This window comes from Chlorocebus sabaeus, chromosome 20, assembly GCF_047675955.1.
Source record: "Chlorocebus sabaeus isolate Y175 chromosome 20, mChlSab1.0.hap1, whole genome shotgun sequence".
Lineage (NCBI taxonomy): Eukaryota > Metazoa > Chordata > Mammalia > Primates > Cercopithecidae > Chlorocebus > Chlorocebus sabaeus.
Window position 1 is genome coordinate 49,896,518 of NC_132923.1, and position 12,962 is coordinate 49,909,479.

Here is a 12,962-nt window from a genome sequence, read left to right on the forward strand (position 1 = left end):
ATTATAGTTATGCTAAATAGTGAGATAACAGTCAATTCTGTAACAAGTTCAAACACATAAATTTCGTTATAACTACAGGACCATCACGAACACCTTTCTAATAAGCCTACTCCAATTTGGCATTTGATCCTAAGTAGTATTTTCAAACATTATCTTTCCTTCTCATGGGGTGGAATTCCCATGCCCTTCCATATTTATAGAGATAACTTTATAATTGCAATCAAAACTCCAAGTGTGGGAGAAATGTATGCTACTACTATTAAAGAGATGAGCAAATTTTATTTCATAAGATAATTTCCTCTACTTTTCTTAAAGCCATTTCACAAAATTATCTATTCATTTGTTTATCTAAAACTTCTTGAGAATTTAAAAGGTAAGATGTTGAAGAAGCCACAATCCCTGTTCTTGAGGATTTTATAGCTTTTATGTATACATAAATATACATAAACTATATATACATTTATAAGCTATATATATAAACTCTCCCTGTATCTCTATCTATATCCAGTAAAGAGGGACTGGTGACAAAATTGAGTACAAGTATCCATCAAATATTTCTCTGTCGTAAGTTGAGACAATAATTTTTATTGCAGGGTATCATGCCAAAATTATATTTTTAAAAGGATACTACGCTGAGGAACATCAATTTTCTCCTAAAAAATTCAAGCTATTCATTAATCATTTACTTCACAAATATTTGAGTACATACTATATGCAAGGAAATGTGTCAAATACTGTCGAGTAAAATTATACAAAAGTTAGCTGACCCCCTCCCCTAAAAGGCTTATGATCCATTGAGATCAGAACTCACATCCCTTTAAAATACTTTATCCCCTTGAGCTAGAAAATTTGAGTGAGGAAGTTTTAGAAAACATTTGGGCATTCCTTAAGTAGTAATTACCTGATCTTGCAATGACATCACTGGATTATTTTTGGTAGTGTTGATATGAAGAACATGGTATTTATTCTTTGCACACAGGTCATAGGCGATATTGGTAAATGAAGTGCTTGCAGTTTTGGGAACTCTGTTATAAATGATCACCATATCCTCTTCCTCATCTAAAGTGGCATCTTGCCGCGGGCCATCCATTGTATGTCGCTGCTCAATTTCTCGGACTTCATGTCTTGCAATAGCCCTTTCTGCAAAAAAAAACAGATACAAACTAAGTTTTTAAGGACACTATAAGGAAGTTATGAACACTGAACTTTGAACCATGATTAGAAAAGATACAAAAAAGAAAACAAAAAACAAAAGCAAAGAACCAAGGCATGTGGAAAACATGGGTAAATTGCTTGGGTTTCTAAGAGGATCTAGTTGATTCTAAAACAGCTGTACAGCCTGGAACATAATCTTCCTATTCAAGAACTGGGTAAGAGCTGTTGAAGAAATGTTTTGAGGACCAAAGCTGCCGAATTCCTTATGAAGGATAATATATATGCATATCAAGAACAAAGGAATAAAGAGTCAACAAGTGTAGAATAGCACAGACCACAGAATACTTTAGTGTAGTTCAAAAGTCACTTTATATTCTAATAGAATTCCTACAGCCTAAATTAATTCTCACACAAAGATTGCATGGAATACTAAACTTCACAGTAAAAAAATGAACTTAGAATTACTTATAAGTTAAGAAAAGGTCTTGAAATTTATTACCCAATGTAGTTATTCTCTGGTTTATAAAAATGTAGCAGTGCAGTGATTATAAAGGCTTATATGACTTAACAAGAGTAGAAACAATACTACCACCAATCCTTTTTCTTTTCGGTGTTGCATTAGAAACTATGTTTATCACATGGCTATGCTTTTCCCTTAAATTTCATGGTTCCTCTGAAATCACCTATCTACTATGTGGTTTCCAAAGCAATTACATTTTGCTTCCTAGTATTCTCTATTTAATGCAAACTTCAGTTTCAAATATATATATATATATCTGTATATTCAAATATCTATATATTCTAATATATATTCAAATATATATATATTTTCATATACATATATATGAATAAGGATGCAAGAAAAGGAGAGGAAAGAAGGAAATGAGGAGCATGAAATCTCTAGCAAGACTGCAAATACTCTGCACAGGAGTAGTTACACATGTAGCATGTACTCTCTTAACCCCCAAGTCTTTGTGCAAGCTATCTTACCTATCTTGAACAGTCTTCCATTTCCCCACCCAACCTTTACATTTCAACTCAGTCGCTACCCAGGGAAGCATCTGATAGCTCTGACTAGGACAAATCATCTGTTTCCCCCCCGCTTTTTTTTCTTCGGAGATGGAGTAAACAGTCTTCCATTTCCCCACCCAACCTTTACATTTCAACTCAGTCGCTACCCAGGGAAGCATCTGATAGCTCTGACTAGGACAAATCATCTGTTTCCCCCCCGCTTTTTTTTCTTCAGAGTTGGAGTCTCGCTTTGTCACCCAGGCTGGAGTGCTGTGGCGTGACCTCGGCTCACTGCAACCTCTGCCTCCTGGGTTCAAGCAATTCTCTGCCTCAGCCTACTGAGTAGCTGGAATTACAGGTGCCCGCCACCACACCCAGCTAATTTTTGTATTTTTAGTAGAGACACGGTTTCACCATCTTGGCCAGGCTGGTCTCGAACTCCTGATCTCGTGATCCACCTACCTCAGCCTCCCAAAGTGCTGGGATTACAGGCATGAGCCACCACGCCTGGCCATCTTTTAAAAAATATACATGTACCTATCTTATACTACATGTCTCATTATATTTATCATAATTGCAGTTTTACATTGCATGTGTGGTTATTAGTGTCCCCTATGATGCTGACAACTTAATAAAGTAAGATGAAAAGCAATGTGGTATAATTACAGCAACAAGTGCAGACTTCAAATATTGTCAGAGCATGCATCTTTGATTTTGGTTGAAAAGACATGGACACCATGTTACATAGAGTACACTCTGAGCTGAGGATTTGCATTCAAAAAACCTGAATTAAAAATTCCAGGCCTGCTGCTTACTAGCAGTGGGCTTTCCAAAAAAGAAGTACATATATGAGAGATAGATATATATATGTGTTATGTATTTATATGCAAATATACATACTCTTTTATTCTGGAGGGAGGTGTGAACTGAAAATGGGGAGAGAAAAAGATAATGAGCTTAATATTGAATACATTGTTGGATAGCCTGGGTCATCCACGAGATATAAGATAATTGGGCATACAGGTGTACAGTTGAGAATAAAGGTTCAAATAGCAGACAGACAGCTGCCTAGACAATATATAGTATGTAGCACAGACAGAGACCCTAGGATAGAATCTTAGATAATACCAATATTTAAAAGGCAAATAGAAAAAGATAATCCATAAAAGAAACTAAGAATAAGAAAACTTTAAGGAAGCACATACCATAGTATTTTTCAAATCAACAGTGCTTTATAAATAAACCTACAAATCAAGGTAACATACTATAAGCATCCATACAAGATTTAGAAGTTGTCTTAGATTAAATTCAACTAATTTTTACTGAGAACCTATGAACATTATTGTTGTTATTATTATTAGAGACAGGGTCTCACTGTGTTGCCCAGGCTGGAGTGCAGTGGTGTGACCACGGCCCACTGCAGCCTCGACCTCCCCAGGCTTAGGTTATTCTCCCACATCAGCCTCCCAAGTAGCTGGGACTGCAGGTGCACATGATCACATTTGGCTAATTTTTGTATTTCTTGTAGAGATGGGGTTTCACCATGTTGCCCAGGCTGGTCTTGAACTCCCAGTCTCAAGTGATCCTCCCTCCTCAGCCTCCCAAAGTGTTGGGATTATACATGTGAACCACTGTACCTGGCCTGAACATTATTATATTCAACAGTTTTAAAGGAACCGTATGTTCTAAACAACTGCCGCAGCTGTTTAGAAGTTCAAACAGTTCAAAACTATTATGGTAATGTTATGTCCAAACACCCTCCCCTTTTCTACTAAGGGAAATACAACAGGACTGTTGGCATTCAAGTGCTGACAGAAGTGTGAGAGGTTTCTTCCAGCAACACAGATATATGTGAAATTACCTTTAAAAGATTCACCTACTCACACAAGTAGGAGTTTGCGCTAAAGAAAAAAAAAGATTCACTTACAATCAACAATGCTGAATTTACTCATACTAGTTTTTTCTTCAAATCAAATACTTGGAAAAAAAGATTGTTTTGTGTTATTTCATAAGCAGGTATTCATTTTATCTGTAAAAAAACACGAGACAAACTGCAAAACTGTTTTATAATTACCTCATCAACTTTGCTACACCTCTGGCAGGGTCATGAAACAAACATGTTTTCAAAAAGTAATTATTATTCTTGGTTCATTATGTCTATTAAATTATATAAACTAAATTTCACACAATTTTAGAAATGTCTTAAATTATGAAAAGGTAGAAATATTGGAATCACTACTTTCCTCATTCGAATAGTATTTATATGCATTTTCTATTTTTCAAGTGTTTTTATTTTGCTTAAATATATAGAACAATTATTAATAGAACGTTAGGCCTAACACTACATAAAAAGATAAAAATTGTATGGAAAATTAAGAACAATTTTGTTAGTAATATTAAACCATATCTCAGTTGAATAGCAGTAACTATTATTGATGATAAATTACTATCTTTCTTCTCCTGTGACAGTACTTAAAATCAGTAAGGGTGTTTTTTCAATACGGTCATTTTCTTTATTTACTAAGTCAGTATTAGACAGTTATAATTCTTTTTTTAGCAAAGATGCTCTGCATCTAGTTAGTACCGCCTCTTCTGAGGCTTTCTTAAATCGTCGAAGAAAGTTTATTAGTTACGTCACATTTGTAGTGCACTTAGAATGTAGGCAGCATAATCAAAATACTTAGGATACATTTTGACGGAATGTTTTCTTCATGTTTGAGTAATAAATTGCAGTTCACCCTTGAACAACATGGATTTAGAACTGCACAGATCCAATACGTGGATTTTTTTTTTTCAATAAAATTTACACTGAGTGTGCCTGCTTCTCCTGCCTCCTACCTCCTTTATCTCTTCTGCCTCTGGCACCCATGAGACAGCAAGACTAGGCCCACCTCTTCCTCCTCAGCCTGCTCAATGTGAAGATGACAAAGTTGAAGATGTTTATGATAATCTATTTCCACTTAACAAATAGAAAACATATTTTCTCAGAGCCTGGCATGGTGGAATGCACCAGTAGTCTCAGCTACTGCTACTCAGAAATTGAGGTAGAAGGATTACTTAAGCCCAGGAGTTTGAGATAAGCCTGGGCAACATAGCTAGACCCCCATCTCTTAAAAAATATTTTTAATTAAAAAAATACATATTTTATATTTCCTGTATGTTAAATAACATTTTATTTTCTCTAGTTTACTTTATTGTAAGAATACAGTATATAGCGCTGGGTGCGGTGGCTCACGCCTTAATCCCAGCACCTTGGGAGGCTGAGGTGGGCAGATCACGAGGTCAGGATATTGAGACCATCCTGGCGAATATGGTGAAACCCTGTCTCTATTAAAAATACAAAAAAAAAAAAAAAATTAGCCGGGCATGGTGGCAGACACCTGTCGTCCCAGCTACTCAGGAGACTGAGGCAGGAGAATGGCGTAAACCCAGGAGGCAGAGCTTGCAGTGAGCGGAGATCATGCCACTGCACTCCAGCCTGGGTTACAGAGCGAGACTCCGTCTCCAAAAAAAAAAAAAGAAAATAGTATATAGCATTACAAGAATACAGCATGTAATATGCCAATAACCAATAACATAAACATCAACTGTTTATGTTATCAGTAAGGCTTCTGGCCAACAGTAAGCCATTGATAGTTAAGTTTAAAGGTGTTGGGAAGTCCTTTGAAAACCGGCACAAGACAAGGATGCCCTCTCTCACCACTCCTATTCAACACAGTATTGGAAGTTCTGGCCAGGACAATCAGGCAAGAGAAATAAATAATAAAGAGTATTCAAATAGGAAAACAGGAAGTCAAATTGTCTCTCTTTGCAGATGACATGATTGTATATTTAGAAAACCCCACGGTCACAGCCCAAAATCTCCTTAAGCTGATAAGCAACTTCAGCAAAGTCTCAGGATACAAAATCAATGTACAAAAATCACAAGCATTCCTATGCACCAATAATAGAGAGCCAAATCATGAGTAAACTCCAATTCACAACTGCTACAAAGAGAATAAAATACCTAGGAATACAACTTACAAGAGATGTGAAGGACCTCTTCAAGGAGAACTATAAACCTTGCTCAAGGAAATAAGAGAGGACACAAATAAATGGAAAAACATTCCATGCTCATGGATACCAAGAATCAATATCATGAAAACGGCCATACTGCCCAAAGTAATTTATAGATTCAATGCTATCCCCATCAAGCTACCACTGACTTTCTTCACAGAATCGGAAAAAACTACCTTAAATTTCATATGGAACAAAAAAAGAGCCCGCATAGCCAAGACAATCCTAAGCAAAAAAGAACAAAGCTGGAGGCATCATGCTACTGATTTCGAACTATACTACAAGGCTACAGTACCAAAACAGCATGGTACTGGTATCAAAACAGATATACAGACCAATGGAACAGAACAGAGGCCTCAGAAATAATACCACACATCTACAACCATCTGATCTTTGACAAACCTGACAAAAACAAGTAATGGGGAAAGGATTCCCTATTTAATAAGTGGTGTTGGGAAAACTGGCTAGCCATATGCAGAGAACTGAAAGTGGACCCCTTCCTTACACTTTATACAAAAATTAACTCATGATGGATTAAAGACTTAAACGTAAGACGTAAAACCATAAAAACCCTAGAAGAAAACCTAGGCAACACCATTTAGGACATAGGCATGGGCAAAGACTTCATGACTAAAACACCAAAAGCAATGGCAACAGAAGCCAAAATTGACAAATGGGATCTAATTAAACTAAAGAGCTTCTGCACAGCAAAAGAAACTATCATCAACGTGAAAAGGCAACCTACAGAATGGGAGAAAATTTTTGCAATTTACCCATCTGACAAAGGACTAATATCCACAATCTACAAAGAACTTAAACAAATTTACAGGAAAAAAACCACCCCATCAAAAAGTGGGTGAAGGATATGAACAGACACTTCTCAAAAGAAGACATTTATGTAGCCAACAAACATATGAAAAAAAGCTCATCATCACTGGTCATTAGAGAAATGCAAATCAAAACCACAATGACATACCATCTTATGCCATTTAGAATGGCAATCATTAAAAAGTCAAGAAACAATACATGCTGGAGAGGATGTGGAGAAATAGGAGCACTTTTACACTGTTGGTGGGACTGTAAATTACTTCAACCATTGTGGAAGACAGTGTGGCGATTCCTCAAGGATCTAGAACCAGAAATACATTTGACCCAGCAATCCCATTACTGGGTATATACCCAAAGGATTATAAATCATTCTACTATAAAGATACATGAACACGTATGTTTATTGTGGCACTGTTTACAATAGCAAAGATGTGGAACCAACCCAAATCCCCATCAATGATAGACTGGATAAAGAAAATGTGGCACATATACACCATGGAATACTATGCAGCCACAAAAAAGGATGAGTCCATGTCCTTTGCAGGGACATGGATAAAGCTGGAAACCATCATTCTCAGCAAACTAACATAAGAACAGAAAACCAAACACCGCATGTTCTCACTCGTAAGTGGGAGTTGAACACATGGACAGAGGGAGGGGAACATCACACACCGGGGCCTGTTGGGGGATGGGGGCTAGGGGAGGGATAGCATTAAGAGAAATACTTAATGTAGATGATGGGTTGATGGGTGCAGCAAACCACCATGGCACGTGTATACCTATGTAACAAACCTGCATGTTCCGCACATGTATCCCAGGACTTAAAGTATAATACTAACAAAAAATTCTTAAGATAAAAATTTTTTAAAAAGTTGTTGGGAAGACAAAAGTTACATGCAGATTTGATGACACAGGGGTGGGGAACGGTGCCCTAGCTCCCACATTGTTCAAGACCCAAATGTATAGAGAATCTGCTATGCAAGCTATCTCACGCTCACCACAAAATGTATAGCCTACAGATCACATGGGGTGCAATCTAAGAGTCATGGAAATTGCAGGCAAGCCAGGCATCAATGGCACTATTATTTCCAACTGAGGATGGACACTCAACTCCATGGCAATTCTAGTTTCTCCATACTGCTGTGACAGGTAACTTATTCCCCATAAAATGAATACACAATGAGGAATCGGGAGTAATACAGATGAAACAAAAGAAAGCTGTTGTGAGGCTATTTAACTAATTCTTGCTTCACCATCACTTACTGTGAGTTGACTGCCCAGCCAAACACCATCTGATCCTCATGGAAGTAATATTTTGTAACCATTGCAAATTAAGTAAACTGTCTGACTGTATACATTATTTTCTTAAGAGTATTGTTAGCCTTGCCAGGTGCGGTAGCTCATGTCTGTAATCCCAGCACTTTGGGAAGCCAAGGCAGGAAGATTACTTGAGCTGAGGAGTTCAAGACCAGCCTGAGCAACATGGCAACACCTTGTCTCTACTAAAAAAATTTTAAAAATTAGCTGAGTGTGGTGGTGCATGCCTGTAGTCCCAGCTACTCGGGAAGCTGAAGTGGGTAGATTGCCTGAGCCCAGTAGTTTGAGGCTGCAGTGAGCCATGTTCACGCCACTGCGCTCCATCCTGGATGACAGAGCAAGCCCCCGTCTCAAAAAGAGTATTATTAGCTTGAATCCGTCTCCCTGAGCACAATCACTATGGGGGACTAACAAAATAAATTTCTATATGCAAGGCACAGACAGAGATTCTGAACACTGATAAATGCTTTCTTGTGTGGTTTCCAGACAGTCAACAAGGGATGCATATGGTACCATTCAAACTGACAAGTTATGAATCATCCTATAAAAAAGAGCTAACAGTGACTTCCACTTTAAGGGAAGTAGACTTATGTTTCACTATTGCCCCTTCTAAGTACACCTAAAAACCTGGCACACAATACATAAAACAAATATAAGACTCTAAAAGAAGACAGTAGACTACTAGAACCCCTGGGACCGGAGGACAATACAGTGCTGAGTTGCCCTAAGTTTTACTTATGCCTCACATATTCCAGACTTGCAACTATAGAAGCTGGCAACCTGGAAACAGGTACAGACAAAAGAATCCCTATAAAAACCTATTCTCTGTAGCCAAAGGACCAGGAAAGGAAGATAGAAAGCTTAGATAATAACCACTCTACAGTAGCCAATTTCATAGGATAAACCGGCCCCACCACCAACTCTACAGGACAAGTAGGGAGTCTAGACTTCCACCCTCACAATGCCCAATATCCCTGATGGAGTGATGTCGGAGAAGGCCAAGTACAGGGTCAGGACTTTCATCTCAGGCAGCAGGTAACAAGGCACCTCTGCAGTATCAGTGGAGTCCAAGCAAGGAAACAGAAGATTTAAATTAGACCCAGAGTCTTATAATACAAAAATGCTCAGGTTTCAATCAAATACTATTCATCATACCAAGAACCAGCAGTATCTCAAACTCAATGAATACAATCAAGAAATGACCAACACCAAAATGATAGGAATGTTAAAATTTATCAAAGACTTAAAGCAGCCATGATAAAAATTCTTTAATGAGCAATTGTGAACATGCTTGAACCAAACAAAAAAAAAAAAATAGAAAGCTCCAGCAAATACAATCTCAGCGGAGAAAATGAAGATACAAAAAAGAACCAGGCCAGGAGCAGTGGCTCACGCCTGTAATCTCAGCACTTTGGGAGGCCGAGGCCAGTGGATCATGAGGTCAGGAGTTCAAAACCAGCCTGGCCAACATAGTGAAATCCTGTCTCTACTAAAAATACAAAAATTAGCCAGGCGTGGTGGTGCATGCCTGTAGTCCCAGCTACTCAGGAGGCTGAGGCAGGAGAATCACTTGAACCTGGGAAGCAGAGGTTGCAGTGAGCAGAGGTCACGGCATTGCACTTCAGCCTGGACACAGAGCGAGACTTTGTCTCAAAAAAAAAGAAAGAACCAAATGGAAATACAGGAACTAAAATAAAAAGCTCAGTGAATGGGTTCAATAGCTGAATGGAAGACATGAAGAAAACTTTAGTGAACTGAAAGAAAAAACAAAAGAAATTATTGAACCTAATAGCTGTGGGAAAACAGATCAAGAAAAGGAAAAACAAAAACAAACAAAGCTCAAGAAACTGTGGTCTAGAACAAAAGATCTAACATTGGTGTCACAGTCTTAAAAGGATAGGAGAAAGAAAGCAGGGTTGAAAAGTGCTCAAAGAAATTATGGCTGACAACTTTACACACTTAGCAAGAGACATAAACATTTAGATCAAGAAGCTGAACAAACTCCAAATAAGGTAAACCCAAAGATATCCATGTCAAGACCTATCATAATCAAACTTCCGAAAACAAAAGACAAAAAAAAAAAAAAAAAAAAAAAAAAAATCTTGAATGCACCTATATGAAGCCTACAAGAAAAAACTGGATTAACAGCAGATTTCTTATCACAAACCATGGAGCCAATAGGAAGTGGCACAATGTTTTTTAAGTGCTGAAATAAAATAGTCATATACCTAGAGAAAATAATTTTCAGGAATGAAAGGGAAAGTAACTCACATGAAAGAAAATTAGCATTTATTGCCAGTAGACCTACCCTAAAAGATTGGCTTAAAAAAACTCTATAAACAAAAAGGAAAAGATAAAAGAAATCTTAAAACATCAAAAAGAACAAACAAAAAAAGGAGAGTAAAAATATGTGTAAATACAATAAACTTTCCCTTTCCTCTTGAGTTTTCAAAAGCAAGTTTGACAGATAAAGGAAAAATTATTATGGCACTCTGTGATGTGGCTCTAAATGAAGGGAGAGCAAATATTTAAGACAATAACATTGTAAGTGAGGGAGAAGAAAAAGACAAGTGGAGGTAAGGTTTCTATACTTCACTTGAATTGGTAAAATGATAGCAGTGAACTGACAAGTGACATTTATATAATGAAATACACAAAACAAGCATAAAAAAACTATATAAAGACATTAAACTCAAATCGAAATGCAATTCTAAAAAAATATAAGTAACCCACAGGAATGCCGAAAAAGAAAACAGAAGTGAAAAAAAAAAAACAGAAGACAAATAAATAGAAGTGTCAAGGGAAATTTTAAAAATACATTCACATGAATGAAAATGAAAATAAGCAAATCAAAATTTGTGGGACATAGTTAAGGCAGGACTGAGAGGGAAATTTATAGCACTGTATGCAGACTTTAGAAAAGAACAGACTCTAATCAATAATCAAAGAAGATATACAAATGACCAACAAACATGAACAGATGTTCAACATCATTAGTCATTGGGACATACAAATCAAAACCACAACAAAGTACCACTTCATACACACTAGGATGGCTATAACTAAAAACAGATAAACCAAAAACTTAAAAAAAAAAAAAATAGAATAGAAAATAACCAACGTTAGTGAGGAAGTAGACAAATTGTAACCCTCATACATTGCTGGAGGGGATGTAACATGGTGAAGTCAAGATGAAAAACAGTTTGGCAGTTTCTCAAAAAAGTTAAACAGAATCACCAAATGCCTCAGCAATTCTACTCCAAAGTATATACCGGCCCAGAGAACTGAAAACAGGTACTCAAATACTTATAAATGTTTAAAGCACTAACTGACTATAGCCAAAAGGTAGAAACAATCCAAATGTCCATCAACAGATGAATGAACAAATAAATTGTGGTAGTATATACAGAACAATAGAATATTATTCAACTATAAAAAGGAATGAAGTACTCATATATGTTAGTAATACAATATAGATGAACATAAAAAATATGTTAAGAAGTCACATATAATTGGATTAATATGAAATATCCAGAATAGGTAAAAATGAAATAGTATATACTAATATATTGGTGGTTGCCAGGGAATGGGGGAGGGAGAAATGGAAAGCATCTGATTAACGGTTATGGTGTTTTCTTTGGAGTAATGTTTTGGAACTAGATAGAGATGGTGCTTGTACAATATTGTGAATGTTCCAAATGCCAGTGAATTGTTCCCTTTAAAATGGCTAATTTATGTTTATTTCACTTCAAAAAAACCTACCAAAAATAAGTACTCACAAAATATTAAGATCTTATAATACAGGTTCATTTTAATAATAATATTAAAAACAGAAATTATAAAACATTTAACAGTTTATAAATTAGTCATTTATTCTCAATTTAACAAATATTTATTGAGTATCTTCATGTACAATAATTTTTTGTGGGCCCTTGTTAGACATATCTTTTACATAAACATTATGCTTCCACATTAAATATATGTTAATTCTTAACATTCTGAAAATACATTACAAAATTACAAAATAAATATCAAATTTTCTTTCACAACTTCATCTGTGATAAAGTTATCACTAAAAATATACTGGAGTTAATGCTCCTGAGACGATCTATTAGATAAAAACATCAAAGTAATTGTTAAATATCCCATCAATCCAAAAGCCACCGATTCTTTTCTTTTTGTGTTGCTGCTAAGGTTACTACGTTAAAGGAATATGAGTTATATTTTACTAAATACACTTGCCAAGTTTGGCTATACTTTTCTAAAGTTATTACATTAATTTAAAAATGTGAAATCCTTACAAGTTATAACCTTCTTATATTATCAATCTGAGAAATACACTAATCATCTACATGAAAAAAATAGTATTGGTAATAGCTAACACTGAATTCTCACTATGCTTTAAGTGTTTTATGTATATCATCTGTTATGCTCTGTGTTGTGTTTTATATACATCATGTCATGATTCTTAAAGCAAACCTAAGAGGCAGAATTATTATCCCCATTTAAATAAGAAAACTGAGTCTCTTTAAGTGATCACCAGCTGTTTACTGATGTCAGGACACCATTCCAGGTCAATGTGACTCTAGAGCTCG

General features: G+C 36.2%; 1 protein-coding gene across 4 annotated transcripts in view; it reads right to left on the reverse strand.

Moving 5' to 3' along the window:
- The window catches only part of HS2ST1 (heparan sulfate 2-O-sulfotransferase 1), a 200,421-nt gene that overhangs the window by 39,280 nt on the left and 148,179 nt on the right, over positions 1–12,962 (reverse strand). For all 4 annotated transcript variants that reach the window (XM_007978062.3, XM_007978061.3, XM_038002518.2 and 1 more), the window contains one exon: positions 902–1,140. In XM_007978062.3, coding sequence (XP_007976253.1) covers positions 902–1,140 — 239 coding nt within the window. The remainder of the gene's footprint in view (positions 1–901; positions 1,141–12,962) is intronic.